The following is a 17,364-nucleotide window of genomic DNA, read 5'->3' as shown; positions in this document are numbered from 1 at the left end:
TGCTGACGAATAACTAGTGGGAGAACATTCTGTTGTGTTGTACGTAATGTGAAATTCAGTGGTTGATACTGTGCTTCAAGAGTGGTAGAGTGACGTACACTGTCATAAAAAAGGTTATATTCAAAACATAAAATGCTTCTTCGGCTGTCCCTGTGGGAAAACCCCCAAAATCCAAAAGGGTTCCACGTAGAACCATCTCCATAGTGTTCTACGTGGAACACTTACAAGCCCTTTTGGGGGGGGGGGGGGGGGGTGGATTGAGTGAGGCGGGCTGGTCACCTCTGGGTACGGGAGGTGACGTCCTAAGTCTGAGGGCTGATGTGTGTCCAGGCCACAGAGCATCATTGCTTGGTGCAGGAGGTTCATTTGCTAAATTGTAATTACTTTGCTACTATGGCCTATTTATTTTACATTTTTTTAATTATTTTTTATGGCACCTTTATTTAAACAGGTAGGCTAGTTGAGAACAAGTTCTCATTTGCAACTGCGACCTGGCCAAGATAAAGCAAAGCAGTTCGACACATATAACAACACAGAGTTACACATGGGATAAACAAAACATACAATCAATAATACAGTAGAAAAATCTATATACAGTGTGTGCAAATGAGGTAGGATAAGAGAGGTAAGGCAATAAATAGGCCATGGTGGCGAAGTAATTACAATATAGCAATTAAACACTGGAATGGTAGGGTGTGCAGAAGATGAATGTGCAAGTAGAGATACTGAGGTGCAAAGGAGCAATGTAAATAAATAAATACAGTATGGGGATGAGGTAGATTAGATGGGCTATTTACAGATGAGCTATATAGAGGTGCAGTGATCTGTGAGCTGCTCTGACAGCTGGTGCTTAAAGCTAGTGAGGGAGGTAAGAGTCTCCAGCTTTAGTGATTTTTGCAGTTTGTTCCAGTCAATGGCAGCAGAGAACTGGAAGGAGAGGCAGCCAAAGGAAGAATTGGCTTTGGGGATGACCAGTGAGATATACCTGCCGGAGCGCGTACTACGGGTGGGTGCTGCTATGGTGACCAGTGAGGTGAGATAAGGTGGGGCTTTACCTAGCAGAGACTTGTAGATGACCTGGAGCCAGTGAGTTTGGTGATGAGTATGAAGCGAGGGGCAGCCAACGAGAGCATACAGGTCGCAGTGGTGGGTAGTATATGGGGCTTTGGTGACAAAACGGATGGCACTGTGATAGACTGCATCCAATTTGTTGAGTAGAGTGTTGGAGGCTATTTTGTAAATGACATCACCGAAGTCGAGGATCGGTAGGATGGTCAGTTTTACAAGGGTATGTTTGGCAGCATGAGTGAAGGATGCTTTGTTGCGAAATAGGAAGCCGATTTTAGATTTAATTTTGGATTGGGAGATGCTTAATGTGAATCTGGAAGGAGAGTTTACAGTCTAACCAGACACCTAGGTATTTGTAGGTCTCCACATATTCTAAGTCAGAACCATCCAGAGGAGTGATGCTGGACAGGCGGGCAGGTGTGGGCAGCAATCGGTTGAAGAGCATGCATTTAGTTTTACTTGCATTTAAGAGCAGTTGGAGGCCACGGAAGGAGTGTTGTATGGCATTGAAGCTCATCTGGAGGTTAGTTAACACAGTGTCCGAAGAATGGCCAGAGGTATACAGAATGGTGTCGTCTGCGTAGAGGTGGATTAAAGAATCACCAGCAGCGAGAGCGACATCATTGATGTATACAGAGAAGAGAGTCGGCCCGAGAATTGAACCCTGTGGCACCCCCATAGAGACTGCCAGAGGTCCGGAAAACAGGCCCTCCGATTTGACACACTGAACTCTATCAGAGAAGTAGTTGGTAAACCAGGCGAGGCAGTCATTTGAGAAACCAAGGCTGTTGAGTCTGCCAATAAGAATGTTGTGATTGACAGAGTCGAAAGCCTTAGCCAGGTCGATGAATATGGCTGCACAGTAATGTCTCTTATCGATGGCGGTTATGATAACGTTTAGGACCTTGAGCGTGGCTGAGGTGCACCCATGACCAGCTCTGAAACCAGATTGCATAGCGGAGAAGGTAGGGTGAGATTCGAAATGGTCGGTAATCTGTTTGTTAATTTGGCTTTCGAAGATTTTAGAAAGGCAGGGCAGGATGGATATAGGTCTGTAACAGTTTGGGTCTAGAGTACTATTTGAAGAGGGGTTGACCCTGGCAGCTTTCCAATCTATGGGAATCTCAGACGATACGAAAGAGATGTTGAACAGGCTAGTAATAGGGGTTGCAACAATTTCGGCAGATCATTTTAGAAAGAGAGGGTCCAGATTGTCAAGCCCGGCTGATTTGTAGGGGTCCAGATTTTGCAGCTCTTTCAGAACATCAGCTATCTGGATTTGGGTGAAGGAGAAGTGGGGAAGGTTTGGGCGAGTTGCTTGTGGGGAGCGCAGGGCTGTTGACCGGGGTAGGGGTAGCCAGGTGGAAAGCTTGGCCAGCCGTAGAAAAATGCTTATTGAAATTCTCAATAATTGTGGATTTATTGGTGGTAACAGTGTTTCCTATCCTCAGTGCAGTGGGCAGCTGGGAGGAGGTGCTCTTATTCTCCACAGACTTTACAGTTTCCCAGAACATTTTTGTGTTTGTGCTACAGGATGCAAATTTCTGCTTGAAAAAGCTAGCCTTAGCTTTCCTAACTGCCTGTGTACATTCGTTCCTAACTTCCCTGAAAAGTTGCATATCACAGGGCTGTTCGATGCTAATGCCTTACCTCCTCACGCCATTTGCACACACTGTATATTTAGACTTTTTTTCTATTGTGTTATTGACTGTATGTTTGTTTTACTCCATGTGTAACTCTGTGTTGTTGTTTGTGTCGCACTGCTTTGCTTTATCTTGGTCAGGTCGCAGTTGTAAATGAGAACTTGTTCTCAACTGGCCTACCTGGTTAAATAAAGGAGAAATAAAAAAGGTTCATGCTCTGATGAATGTTTTCTGATGAATGTTGCTCAATCTAAAAGACACACAACTTCAACAGGGTTGACTAGTAGTCACACTCAGAGCCTGTAGATTATCAGACGTTCAGCTGGTTTCAGCAACTATGTTCTAGACAGACGGACAGATAAAAACACACACACACAGAGCGAGAGAACGAGAAAAGAGAGAGAAATAAAGGGACAAAGACAAAGAAAGAGAGAACTCAGACTCCAGTTGTATTTTTTTGAAGTTTTATTCTCCCCTGAAGAAACAAACAGCCTTGTATCTTCCACCCTGTTGACCTTAACCTGATTCCAGATCTGGTCCTGTTGACCTTAACCTGGTTCCAGATCTGGTCCTGTTGACCTTAACCTGGTTCCAGATCTGGTCCTGTTGACATAAACCTGATTCCAGATCTGGTCCTGTTGACCTTAACCTGATTCCAGATCTGGTCCTGTTGACCTTAACCTGGTTCCAGATCTGGTCCTGTTGACCTTAACCTGATTCCAGATCTGGTCCTGTTGACCTTAACCTGATTCCAGATCTGGTCCTGTTGAACTTAACCTGGTTCCAGATCTGGTCCTGTTGACCTTAACCTGGTTCCAGATCTGGTCCTGTTGACCTTAACCTGGTTCCAGATCTGGTCCTGTTGACCTTAACCTGGTTCCAGATCTGGTCCTGTTGACCTTAACCTGGTTCCAGATCTGGTCCTGTTGAACTTAACCTGGTTCCAGATCTGGTCCTGTTGACCTTAACCTGATTCCAGATCTGGTCCTGTTGACCTTAACCTGGTTCCAGATCTGGTCCTGTTGACCTTAACCTGGTTCCAGATCTGGTCCTGTTTACCTTAACCTGGTTCCAGATCTGGTCCTGTTGACCTTAACCTGGTTCCAGATCTGGTCCTGTTGACCTTAACCTGGTTCCAGATCTGGTCCTGTTGACCTTAACCTGGTTCCAGATCTGGTCCTGTTGACCTTAACCTGGTTCCAGATCTGGTCCTGTTGACCTTAACCTGGTTCCAGATCTGGTCCTGTTGACCTTAACCTGGTTCCAGATCTGGTCCTGTTGACCTTAACCTGGTTCCAGATCTGGTCCTGTTGACCTTAACCTGGTTCCAGATCTGGTCCTGTTGACCTTAACCTGGTTCCAGATCTGGTCCTGTTGACCTTAACCTGGTTCCAGATCTGGTCCTGTTGACCTTAACCTGGTTCCAGAACTGGCCCTGTTGACCTTAACCTGGTTCCAGAACTGGCCCTGTTGACCTTAACCTGGTTCCAGATCTGGTCCTGTTGACCTTAACCTGGTTCCAGAACTGGTCCTGTTGACCTTAACCTGGTTCCAGATTTGGTCCTGTTGACCTTAACCTGGTTCCAGATCTGGTCCTGTTGACCTTAGCCTGGTTCCAGATCTGGTCCTGTTGACCTTAACCTGATTCCAGATCTGGTCCTGTTGACCTTAGCCTGGTTCCAGATCTGGCCCTGTTGTCATAAACCTGGTTCCAGAACTGGCCCTGTTGACCTTAGCCTGGTTCCAGATCTGGCCCTGTTGTCATTGACCTTAGCCTGGTTCCAGATAAGGTTGTGCCGTCTCCGACAAGGCATTGTCTTACATCAGATAGCGCGATGATTCTGTCTGCATTGACTGGTTCAGGACTGCATGTCGACTAGGAATGAAGCCACCTGCCGCAGGACAATGGCAACAAGGAGTTGTCATGACAGCATAAACAGGTCTGGGACCAGACTAAGTTAAAGCCTGGTGTCAACCACCCTGTTGTCCTCTGAACGCATAAACAGGTCTGGGACCAGACTAAGTTAAAGCCTGGTGTCAACCACCCTGTTGTCCTCTGAACGCATAAACAGGTCTGGGACCAGACTATGTTAAAGCCTGGTGTCAACCACCCTGTTGTCCTCTGAACGCATAAACAGGTCTGGGACCAGACTAAGTTAAAGCCTGGTGTCAACCACCCTGTTGTCCTCTGAACGCATAAACAGGCCTGGGACCAGACTAAGTTAAAGCCTGGTGTCATCCACCCTGTTGTCCTCTGATCTCCTCAGCTATCTCCTCACATTTACCCATAATCCCCTATGGCTCACGTCAGAATCAAGTACACTGTTCCCACGCAAACAGCACTCACAGAGCATGGCGGTACTATAGCAACACCATAGCAACATTACAGTTTAGCTGTGCCATGGTAACTCCGTGGTAAAGCCATGGCGATACCATAGCAACGTTACGGTTTAGCGGCACCATAGTAACGCCACGGCAATACCATGGTGATCCTATAGCAACACCAAGTCAACCCTACAGCAACCTAACACCATGGTATCGTCATGGCGATGGCACTGCTATGGCAATACAGTATAGCATTATACAACAGCTTAGTAACCTCACGGCAACGACATGGTACAGTTCTATTATAATACATTAGATAGTTACAGTATTGCTTTAGGACATGTGATATGACCATAACATCAGCATATCAATATGATAAAGTCCTGATGGGCAATTAGAGACATTTTCATCTGCTGGTACAGAGAGCATCACTTATTTACACTGTGTGTACAGACTAGCACACGCACACACACACACGCGCACGCACACGCATACACACACACACGCACACGCACACGCACACGCACACACACACACACACGCACACGCACACACACACACACACACACACACGCATACACACACACACACACACACACACACACACACACACACACACACACACACACACACACACGCACGCACACGCATACACACACACGCACGCACACGCATACACACACACACACACACACACACACACACACACACACACACACACACACACACACACACGCTTCCCAGAAGCAGTGAAATGGGTAAATGTCCTAGACATTGTATAACAGGATTAAAAGAAAGCAACGATTATACAACAACAATGATGATGTCATAATATTAAAATAACAATAATACAATAATAATATAATTAACACAGACAATAAAGATGATAGTACTAATAATATGAATAATAATAGTAGTTTAAACGGACGGTGATGCTGATGCTGAGAGCAAAGATAAAGCTTTAGGAAGCAGGGGCCCAGATACACAAAACCTTCTTTAAGAAGAAATGTCTTTTTAACTGACATTTTTTCCCCTTAACTGTAGACTTATGAAGAAAGTTAAGCAAAGTTGATATTCCTCAAAAAGGTTATTGGAAATGTTAAGGGTTCATTTTTTATAATTTCTCCTTAAACAAAAAGTTAAGAAGAAATGTGATTCTTAAATAAAGTTATTGGATTTGTTCGTAATTCCAAGATAGCTAAACCCTCGTCTTAAACTCAGGGCAGTGAGAGAATACGCTCATGAAAACTATTGAACCTGTTTAATTCATTTAAAAACTTCATCTGAAAGTTTCAGTATTGGTTATTTTAACCCCAAGAACATGTTTTAGAACAGTAATCTCAGTAGGAAATATGCTAACATGATTACTGTTGTTAGCTAGATAGCTAGCTAAACCGGTTGCCTAGCAACAAACATCTTAAGAAGATTTGTAAGAAGATATTTCAGGAGTTCGTAAAATCATTCAATCTTAAGATATTGTGGAGGAAATGCACTATCTTATGAACTTCTTGTTTTTTTTCTTAAGCAGCTTCTTACATTTTTTTTGCGTAAGAAATGTTTTGTGAATCTGGGCCCAGATCTGTCTTCAAATTCAATCTAGAACATTCCATATCCCTGGTTCTGAATTCTAGATTATTCAGTGTCACTGGTTCAAAGTTCTAGAACGTTCCGTATCCCTTGTTCCAAGTTCAATATTGTTCAGTGTCACTGGTTCTACATTAGATTGTTCCAAATCTCTGGTTCAGAGGTTTAAAAAAGGGTTTCTTAAACTATGGGTCGGCACCCAAAGTGGGTCCCTGGGCATGTGAGAGGTGGGTCGTGAGTTTTCAGAATACATCTATCATCACACACTATTTCTTCTTAATTTGGGTCGTTGGAGGACGATTTGGGTCATGGGAGGACAGTCAATTTCTGAAACAGTTTAAGAATCCCTGATAGATTGTTCCATATTTCCTGGTTCTACATTTTATATCACCAGTCGTTGTTCCCTGGTTCTAGGTCGCTGCTTTCAGAACCCTGGTTCCTAGTTATAGGTCGAACTAGTCTTCCCCCCTGCTTCCTCAGTTCCCTGGTTCCTCGGTTCCCAGGTTCTAGGTTCCCCGGTTCTAGGTTCCCTGGTTCTAGGTTCCCTGGTTCCTCGGTTCCCTGGTTCTAGGTTCCCTGTTTCTAGTTTCCCTGGTTCTAGGTCCATGAATCTCGGTCCAAGCTTCATAGGTCCACGGTTCTAGCCCTCCTGTTCTTCTGTGTTTTTACTTCTCTCTGGTCTTCTGGTCCTTGGGGCCGTGCTCCCTGGCGGTGTAGCCCAGCCTCATGCCCTGGTCCTGGGGTTCAGATCTTGGTCTCTGGGCCTGGGGGGTCTGGAGGGAGGAAAGAGGAACGGATCCTCTGGGCCTCAGAGACACACAGGTGACCGAACACCTTGTTGTACCACTCTGGAGACCTGCCCCTGGACACAGTAACAACATGGGTTAAAACACCTTGTACCAGTCTGGAGACCTGCCCCTGGACACAGTAACAACATGGGTTAAAACACCTTGTGCCAGTCTGGAGACCTGGACACAGTAACAACATGGGTTAAAACACCTTGTACCAGTCTGGAGACCTGGACACAGTAACAACATGGGTTAAAACACCTTGTACCACTCTGGAGACCTGCCCCTGGACACAGTAACAACATGGGTTAAAACACCTTGTACCAGTCTGGAGACCTGGACACAGCAACAACATGGGTTAAAACACCTTGTACCAGTCTGGAGACCTGGACACAGTAACAACATGGGTTAAAACACCTTGTACCAGTCTGGAGACCTGGACACAGTAACAACATGGGTTAAAACACCTTGTACCAGTCTGGAGACCTGCCCCTGGACACAGTAACAACATGGGTTAAAACACCTTGTACCACTCTGGAGACCTGCCCCTGGACACAGTAACAACATGGGTCAAAACACCTTGTACCACTCTGGAGACCTGCCCCTGGACACAGTAACAACATGGGTCAAAACACCTTGTACCACTCTGGAGACCTGCCCCTGGACACAGTAACAACATGGGTTAAAACACCTTGTACCAGTCTGGAGACCTGGACACAGTAACAACATGGGTTAAAACACCTTGTACCAGTCTGGAGACCTGGACACAGCAACAACATATGGCATGACTATGAATAGTAGAACAGACTGTTACTACACACACACACACACACACACACACACACACACACACACACACACACACACACACACACACACACACACACACACACACACACACACACACACACACACACACACACACACACACACACATGCACACAGCCTTACTTCAGATCGACTCTGCAGATGTGTGTGAGTCTGGACCTCCCGGTTCCGTGGGGTTCTAGAAGGTACTGTGATTCTAGAACCACTCCTCTGACTGATACCATGGCTGGACTGTCCTCATAGTCCACTGATACACACACCAACACACTGCAACCCTTACAAATGTTGCTACGCCACGACCTGAGAGAGAGACAGAGAGAGAGAGAGAGAGAGAGAGAGAGAGAGAGAGAGAGACAGAGAGAGAAGGAATGAAGGAAGGTAAAGAGAGAGCGAGAGGGTAGAAGCAGAGAGAGAGAGAGAAAGAGAGACAGCGAGAGAGAGAGAGAGCGAGAGAGAGAGAGAGAGAAGGAAGGAAGGAAGGAAGGAAGGTAGAGAGAGAGAGAGCGAGAGCGAGAGAGCGACAGAGAGAGAGAGAGAGAGAGAGAGCGATAGAGAGAGGGAGACAAAGAAAACACATCAGACAGTCAGTGAGATAAAAATAATGATTGAGGTGAAAAAAATAGTCTGATTAAAGTGATTTGCTCCACTAACCTCAGTACCACGTAGTCAGTGTTGGGGTGTGGGGCCATGCTCTGCAAGCTGTACTGGTAGATGTCTGTCTGTCTGCCCAGGGTTTCCAGGACCTTCTCCTGCAGTACGTCTGTCTGCCACAGGGGGCGCTCCCGCAGCAGCCTCTCCAACACCTCACTGGGCGTCGCACACACCTCCACACACACACGCCACCGCCGCAGCGGGTTACCATCACCCACCTAGAGTAGAGAGAGAGAGACACACACACACACACACACACACGTTAGGTAGAATGTGTTTGTGGGAGTAGGTGCTTACAATATAATAAACTGGGTGGTTCGAGCCCTGAATGCTGATTGGCTGACAGCCGTGATATACCGCGGGTATGAAAACATGTATTTGTACTGCTCTAATTATGTTGGTAACCAGTTTATAATAGCAATAATGCACCTTGGAGGTTTGTGGTATATGGACAATATACCACGGCTAAGGGCTGTATCCAGGCACTCAGCGTTGCGTCTTGCGTAAGAACAGCCCTTGGCCTTGGTATATTGGCCATATACCACACCTCCTCGGGCCTTAGTGCTTCATTCTAATATGTCTGTGGTGTGTGTATGGTATGACTGTGTGATGGTATGAGTGTGTGATGGTATGAGTGTGTGATGGTATGAGTGTGTGTATGGTATGAGTGTGTATGGTATGAGTGTGTGATGGTATGAGTGTGTGATGGTATGAGTGTGTGTATGGTATGAGTGTGTGATGGTATGAGTGTGTGATGGTATGAGTGTGTGTATGGTATGAGTGTGTGATGGTATGAGTGTGTGATGGTATGAGTGTGTGATGGTATGAGTGTGTGATGGTATGAGTGTGTGATGATATGAGTGTGTATGGTATGAGTGTGTGTATGTGTATGGTATGAGTGTGTGATGGTATGAGTGTGTGTATGGTATGAGTGTGTGTGTGTATGGTATGACTGTGTGATGGTATGAGTGTGTGATGGTATGAGTGTGTGATGGTATGAGTGTGTGTATGGTATGAGTGTGTGATGGTATGAGTGTGTGTATGGTATGACTGTGTGATGGTATGAGTGTGTGATGGTATGAGTGTGTGATGGTATGAGTGTGTGATGGTATGAGTGTGTGTATGGTATGAGTGTGTGATGGTATGAGTGTGTGATGGTATGAGTGTGTGTATGGTATGAGTGTGTGATGGTATGAGTGTGTGTATGGTATGAGTGTGTGATGGTATGAGTGTGTGATGGTATGAGTGTGTGATGGTATGAGTGTGTGATGGTATGAGTGTGTGATGGTATGAGTGTGTGTATGGTATCCGTGTGTGATGGTATGAGTGTGTGATGGTATGAGTGTGTGATGGTATGAGTGTGTGTATGGTATGAGTGTGTGATGGTATGAGTGTGTGATGGTATGAGTGTGTGATGGTATGAGTGTGTGATGTATGAGTGTGTGTATGGTATGAGTGTGTGATGGTATGAGTGTGTGTATGGTATGAGTGTGTGATGGTATGAGTGTGTGTATGGTATGAGTGTGTATGGTATGAGTGTGTGATGGTATGAGTGTGTGTATGGTATGAGTGTGTGTATGGTATGAGTGTGTGTATGGTATGAGTGTGTGATGGTATGAGTGTGTATGGTATGAGTGTGTGATGGTATGAGTGTGTGTATGGTATGAGTGTGTGATGGTATGAGTGTGTGATGGTATGAGTGTGTGTATGGTATGAGTGTGTGATGGTATGAGTGTGTGATGGTATGAGTGTGTGTATGGTATGAGTGTGTCATGGTATACATGTTAAGTACACACACCTTTTTGCAGGCCAGTTCAGTGTGGTCACTGGTAGCCCGGGAGACCCATCCTTTGCTGCTGTCTCTGGCCTCCTTTAGTAGACCCTGGACCAGCCCCTCCATGTGTGTGTGGTAGGATCCTTCCTCCTCTTCCTCCTCCTCTTCCTCCTCCTCGTCGTCATGTGTCTTACGCAGCTCGTCCAGAGGGGGCGCTAGTAACTCAGCTTCCATGTAGGAGTTATGGGACCGGCTTACCATGTCCTGTGGGATCTGAATGGGACAGGAGTTGTGTGTGTGTGTCAGCTATGAGGTATATTACTAAGGCTGTGTTTACACCGCAAGCCACATTCTGATCAAATACAGGCAAATGAGCTGATCTGACTGGTAAAAAAGACCAATTAGAAAGAAAAATAAAATCGGAATTTGTCTCCATGTGTAAACGTAACCAAACAGTAGAAAAAGGACTGGTTAATTAGGACCAGAATATAAACAAAGTACAATGTGCTGACATGACACTACCCCCTTGACTTTCAAATGTAATTCACGCTTGAGCCGACGTCCACATTGTTTACTGCAAATGCGATCTCCTCCAACGTCAGGAAAATGACCTTTAAATGTACAGTGAACTGTCATCACCTTACAGTTAGGTAATAACTAGTCTATGAAATAATTCTCACCTCAAACAGGTGCTGGCACTCAGTGATCATGTGAGCCAGGCCTTGTGTGGCGGCTAGGTTCTCACTCAGGTCCTTCTGGTCCGGACGGCCCGTAGCATACTTCCTCTGGATCGACCTATAGGAGGAGAGGAGGGGAGGAGTTAGTGACTGAGGGGAGGAGTTAGTGACATGGTAGCAGAGGGGAGGCCCAAAACTAAACCACATTGTTAATGCAGTACAGGTCAGCAGATGTTCTGTGTGTGTGTGTGTGTGTGTGTGTGTGTGTGTGTGTGTGTGTGTGTGTGTGTGTGTGTGTGTGTGTGTGTGTGTGTGTGTGTGTGTGTGTGTGTGTGTGTGTGTGTGTGTGTGTGTGTGTGTGTACCTGGGGGACAGGTTGTCATTCTTCAGTATGTTGAGGTGGAACAGGGAGGGGCCCAGACACACAGCCAGGTTCATAGGGGTCATCTGGTTCTCCTCTACACAGGAAGTGACATCACGCAGGAAGCAGAGCAACGTCTGGAGCACTTCCCTGTTCTCGTCTGACATCAGCAAGATGGCCGCCCTCACGGCCTGCAACCTCTGCTCCTTAGGGACATCTACAGGGAGAGAGAGAGAGAGAGAGAGAGAGAGAGAGAGAGAGAGAGAGAGAGAGAGAGAGAGAGAGAGCAAGAAGAGCATTCTATGCCATTAAAAGGAACATCAAAATTTATATAAGTTATAGAACCAATTGCTCTATATGGCAGCGAAGTATGGGGTCCACTCTCTAATAATGAATTTACTAAATGGGACAAACATCCAATTGAAATATTGCATGCAGAGTTTTGCAAGACTGTATTGCAAGTACAAAGAAAAACTCCAAATAACGCATGTAGGGCAGAATTGGGCCAATACCCCCTCCTCATTCGAATAGAAAAAAGAGCCATCAAATTTTACAACCATCTAAAAACAAGTGACCCCAAAACATTCCATCACACAGCTCTACAATGTCAAGAGATGAAACCAGAGAAGAGTCCCCTCAGCCAGCTGGTTCTGAGGCTCAGTTCACCAACCCAAACCAACCCCATAGAGCCTCAGGACAGCACTCAGCCAGCTGGTTCTGAGGCTCAGTTCACCAACCCAAACCAACCCCATAGAGCCTCAGGACAGCACTCAGCCAGCTGGTTCTGAGGCTCAGTTCACCAACCCAAACCAACCCCATAGAGCCTCAGGACAGCACTCAGCCAGCTGGTTCTGAGGCTCAGTTCACCAACACAAACCAACCCCATAGAGCCTCAGGACAGCACTCAGAAAATCTGGCCCAACCAAATCATCACAAAACAAAAAGAAAAATACATCACCTATTGGAAAGACACCACAAAAAATCAAAGTAAACTTCAATGCTATTTGTCTCTAAACAGACAGTACATGGTGGCAGACTATCTGACCACTGTGACTGATAGAAAACTGAGGAAAACACTGACTAGGTACAGACTCAGTGAGCACAGTCTGGCTATAGAGACCGGTCGTTACAGACAAACCTGGCTGCCCAGAGAGGACAGGCTGTGCTCACTCTGCTCCAGGGGAGAAGTAGAGACAGAGCTGCATTTCCTATTACACTGTGACAAATACTCAGACCTAAGAGCATATTTCTTTCCCAAAATTATAATTCAATACAAATAATTTGAAACTATAAAAGATGAAGAAAAAATCGAATATTTATTGGGTGAAAAGCCAAAATGTGCAGTTTTGGCAGCCAAATATGTGTCCTCCTGCCACAACCTGAGGGACAGCCAGTGAAAAGTGCAAAGTAATGTTGATAATATTTCCCATCTTGTTTTGTTTTGTCTTTCATACCAGGTCATGTGTCTTCTCAGTCATGTTGACACTGGTCTACTACCAGGTCATGTGTCTTCTCAGTTAGGTTGACACTGGTCTACTACCAGGTCATGTGTCTTCTCAGTTAGGTTGACACTGGTCTACTACCAGGTCATGTGTCTTCTCAGTCATGTTGACACTGGTCTACTGCCAGGTCATGTGTCTTCTCAGTTAGGTTGACACTGGTCTACTACCAGGTCATGTGTCTTCTCAGTCATGTTGACACTGGTCTACTACCAGGTCATGTGTCTTCTCAGTCATGTTGACACTGGTCTACTACCAGGTCATGTGTCTTCCCAGTCATGTTGAGACTGGTCTACTACCATTGCTTTAATGTATTGTTGTTCTGATTAATATTGCTGTTGTAGTTGTTGTAATGGTAATCCCATGTCCACTACTACTATTATTATTGCTGTTGGTCCCACCATTTATTTATATATAAATATATATATATATTTTGTATATATATACATATATATTTGATTTTTATTTTTCGATATGTATACTTTGACAATGTAAGTAATAATGAACTTGCCATGTCAATAAAGTACTGGCTACCTGCAAGGCTCACTTTCCTGTTGAACTCAGCTAGGTTACGCTAGATTAAGGCTACTGGCTACCTGACAGGCTCACTTTCCTGTTGAACTCAGCTAGGTTACGCTAGATTAAGGCTACTGGCTACCTGCAAGGCTCACTTTCCTGTTGAACTCAGCTAATTACGCTAGATTAAGGCTACTGGCTACCTGTCAGGCTCACTTTCCTGTTGAACTCAGCTAATTATGCTAGATTAAGGCTACTGGCTACCTGTCAGGCTCACTTTCCTGTTGAACTCAGCTAGGTTACGCTAGATTAAGGCTACTGGCTACCTGTCAGGCTCACTTTCCTGTTGAACTCAGCTAGGTTACGCTAGATTAAGACTACTGGCTACCTGTCAGGCTCACTTTCCTGTTGAACTCAGCTAGGTTACGCTAGAATAAGTCTACTGGCTACCTGTCAGGCTCACTTTCCTGTTGAACTCAGCTAGGTTACGCTAGATTAAGGCTACTGGCTACCTGTCAGGCTCACTTTCCTGTTGAACTCAGCTAGGTTACGCTAGATTAAGGCTACTGGCTACCTGTCAGGCACACTTTCCTGTTGAACTCAGCTAATTACGCTAGATTAAGGCTACTGGCTACCTGTCAGGCTCACTTTCCTGTTGAACTCAGCTAGGTTACGCTAGATTAAGGCTACTGGCTACCTGACAGGTTCACTTTCCTGTTGAACTCAGCTAGGTTACGCTAGATTAAGGCTACTGGCTACCTGTCAGGCTCACTTTCCTGTTGAACTCAGCTAGGTTACGCTAGATTAAGGCTACTGGCTACCTGTCAGGCACACTTTCCTGTTGAACTCAGCTAATTACGCTAGATTAAGGCTACTGGCTACCTGTCAGGCTCACTTTCCTGTTGAACTCAGCTAGGTTACGCTAGATTAAGGCTACTGGCTACCTGACAGGTTCACTTTCCTGTTGAACTCAGCTAGGTTACGCTAGATTAAGGCTACTGGCTACCTGTCAGGCTCACTTTCCTGTTGAACTCAGCTAGGTTACGCTAGATTAAGACTACTGGCTACCTGTCAGGCTCACTTTCCTGTTGAACTCAGCTAGGTTACGCTAGATTAAGGCTACTGGCTACCTGTCAGGCTCACTTTCCTGTTGAACTCAGCTAGGTTACGCTAGATTAAGGCTACTGGCTACCTGACAGGTTCACTTTCCTGTTGAACTCAGCTAGGTTACGCTAGATTAAGGCTACTGGCTACCTGACAGGTTCACTTTCCTGTTGAACTCAGCTAGGTTACGCTAGATTAAGGCTACTGGCTACCTGACAGGTTCACTTTCCTGTTGAACTCAGCTAGGTTACGCTAGATTAAGACTACTGGCTACCTGTCAGGCTCACTTTCCTGTTGAACTCAGCTAGGTTACGCTAGATTAAGACTACTGGCTACCTGTCAGGTTCACTTTCCTGTTGAACTCAGCTAGGTTACGCTAGATTAAGGCTACTGGCTACCTGACAGGTTCACTTTCCTGTTGAACTCAGCTAGGTTACGCTAGATTAAGGCTACTGGCTACCTGACAGGTTCACTTTCCTGTTGAACTCAGCTAGGTTACGCTAGATTAAGGCTACTGGCTACCTGTCAGGCTCACTTTCCTGTTGAACTCAGCTAGGTTACGCTAGATTAAGGCTACTGGCTACCTGTCAGGCACACTTTCCTGTTGAACTCAGCTAATTACGCTAGATTAAGGCTACTGGCTACCTGTCAGGCTCACTTTCCTGTTGAACTCAGCTAGGTTACGCTAGATTAAGGCTACTGGCTACCTGACAGGCTCACTTTCCTGTTGAACTCAGCTAGGTTACGCTAGATTAAGGCTACTGGCTACCTGACAGGCTCACTTTCCTGTTGAACTCAGCTAGGTTACGCTAGATTAAGGCTACTGGCTACCTGTCAGGCTCACTTTCCTGATGAACTCAGCTAGGTTACGCTAGATTAAGGCTACTGGCTACCTGACAGGCTCACTTTCCTGTTGAACTCAGCTAGGTTACGCTAGATTAAGGCTACTGGCTACCTGACAGGCTCACTTTCCTGTTGAACTCAGCTAGGTTACGCTAGATTAAGGCTACTGGCTACCTGACAGGTTCACTTTCCTGTTGAACTCAGCTAGGTTACGCTAGATTAAGGCTACTGGCTACCTGACAGGCTCACTTTCCTGTTGAACTCAGCTAGGTTACGCTAGATTAAGGCTACTGGCTACCTGTCAGGCTCACTTTCCTGTTGAACTCAGCTAGGTTACGCTAGATTAAGGCTACTGGCTACCTGACAGGCTCACTTTCCTGTTGAACTCAGCTAGGTTACGCTAGATTAAGGCTACTGGCTACCTGACAGGTTCACTTTCCTGTTGAACTCAGCTAGGTTACGCTAGATTAAGACTACTGGCTACCTGACAGGCTCACTTTCCTGTTGAACTCAGCTAGGTTACGCTAGATTAAGGCTACTGGCTACCTGACAGGTTCACTTTCCTGTTGAACTTGTCAGCTTTCTTCTTGAATCCGCAGGACATAAAACAATATAGAGGTAAAATGCATATCAATTCTGAGACATGACATGTAGTATTTTCATATTTTAGTATACGCTTTTCATATTCATTCCTGTATCTCTGTGAAATGTAAACGGAGCACTGAGTGTACACCAAGGTTTTGATTTTCAAAGTCTTTTACATTTCACTTAGCTTGTGTCATGCTAGTTTAGCTTTTTGCGACCCACGTGAACAAATCATATTTGAGCTGAAAGTAGAAAAGTTCTGGATTAAGAGGGTGTTTAAAAAAAGAAATATATATTTTACCTTTAATTAACTAGACAAATCAGTTAAGAACAAATTCTTATTTACATTGACAGTCTAGGAACAGTGGGTTAACTGTCTTGTTCAGGGGCAGAATGACAGATTTCTACCATGTCAGCTCGGGGATTCGATCTTGCAACCTTTCAGTTACCGGTCCACCGCTCTGACCACTAGGCTACCTGCCGCCTCTGTGCACGCTTCCATGAGTGTGTGTCCATGTACGTCAGTTTGTGTGTGTTCTTACACTGGTATATATGCAGGAAGGTCTCTCCCAGCTTGCTCGTCAGCAGAGGTTCAGGAAGGTCTCTGTAGAACTGTTTCACCATGTCTGCTACGTCGTACGCTGACTGGTCCTCGTAACACACACTGTCAGGACAGGTCTCACACTCCTGTCTCAACGCCTGGATACGAGACTTCACACCAGATTTACGGAACAGACCCACCTAGGAGAGGGAGAAGGGGAGAGAGAGGGATAAGGGGAGAGATGGGGAGAGAGGGAGAGTGGGAGAATGGGAGAGAGGAGTAGAGGAAAAGAGGGAGAGGGAGAGTGGGAGAGAGGAGTAGAGGAAAAGAGGGAGAGGGAGAGTGGGAGAGAGGAGTAGAGGGAAAGAGGGAGAGAGAGAGTAGGAGAGAGGAGTAGAGGGAGAGAGCGAGAGAGGAGTAGAGGGAAAGAGCGAGAGAGGAGTAGAGGGAGAGAGGGAGAGAGAGAGTGGGAGAGAGGAGTAGAGGGAGAGAGCGAGAGAGGAGTAGAGAGAGAGTGGGAGAGAGGAGTAGAGGGAGAGAGGGAGGGAGAGAGAGAGTGGGAGAGAGGAGTAGAGGG

The 17,364-nt window shown here is 45.8% G+C and overlaps 1 protein-coding gene across 1 annotated transcript in view; it reads right to left on the bottom strand.

Moving 5' to 3' along the window:
• Nucleotides 1-5,704: 5,704 nt before the first annotated feature.
• LOC120038430 (stAR-related lipid transfer protein 13-like) overlaps nucleotides 5,705-17,364 on the bottom strand; it is a 29,482-nt gene continuing 17,822 nt past the window's right edge. The window contains exons 7-13 of the mRNA XM_038984198.1: nucleotides 16,789-16,987; nucleotides 11,703-11,916; nucleotides 11,342-11,456; nucleotides 10,686-10,934; nucleotides 8,888-9,105; nucleotides 8,360-8,536; nucleotides 5,705-7,482 (exon numbers count right to left, since the gene is read on the bottom strand). Coding sequence (XP_038840126.1) covers nucleotides 7,365-7,482; nucleotides 8,360-8,536; nucleotides 8,888-9,105; nucleotides 10,686-10,934; nucleotides 11,342-11,456; nucleotides 11,703-11,916; nucleotides 16,789-16,987 — 1,290 coding nt within the window. The 3' untranslated portion in view covers nucleotides 5,705-7,364. The remainder of the gene's footprint in view (nucleotides 7,483-8,359; nucleotides 8,537-8,887; nucleotides 9,106-10,685; nucleotides 10,935-11,341; nucleotides 11,457-11,702; nucleotides 11,917-16,788; nucleotides 16,988-17,364) is intronic.

This window comes from Salvelinus namaycush, unplaced genomic scaffold, assembly GCF_016432855.1.
Source record: "Salvelinus namaycush isolate Seneca unplaced genomic scaffold, SaNama_1.0 Scaffold220, whole genome shotgun sequence".
NCBI lineage: Eukaryota > Metazoa > Chordata > Actinopteri > Salmoniformes > Salmonidae > Salvelinus > Salvelinus namaycush.
The sequence above is the reverse complement of the archived record's forward strand: the minus strand, read 5'-3'. Positions and strand labels throughout refer to the sequence as shown.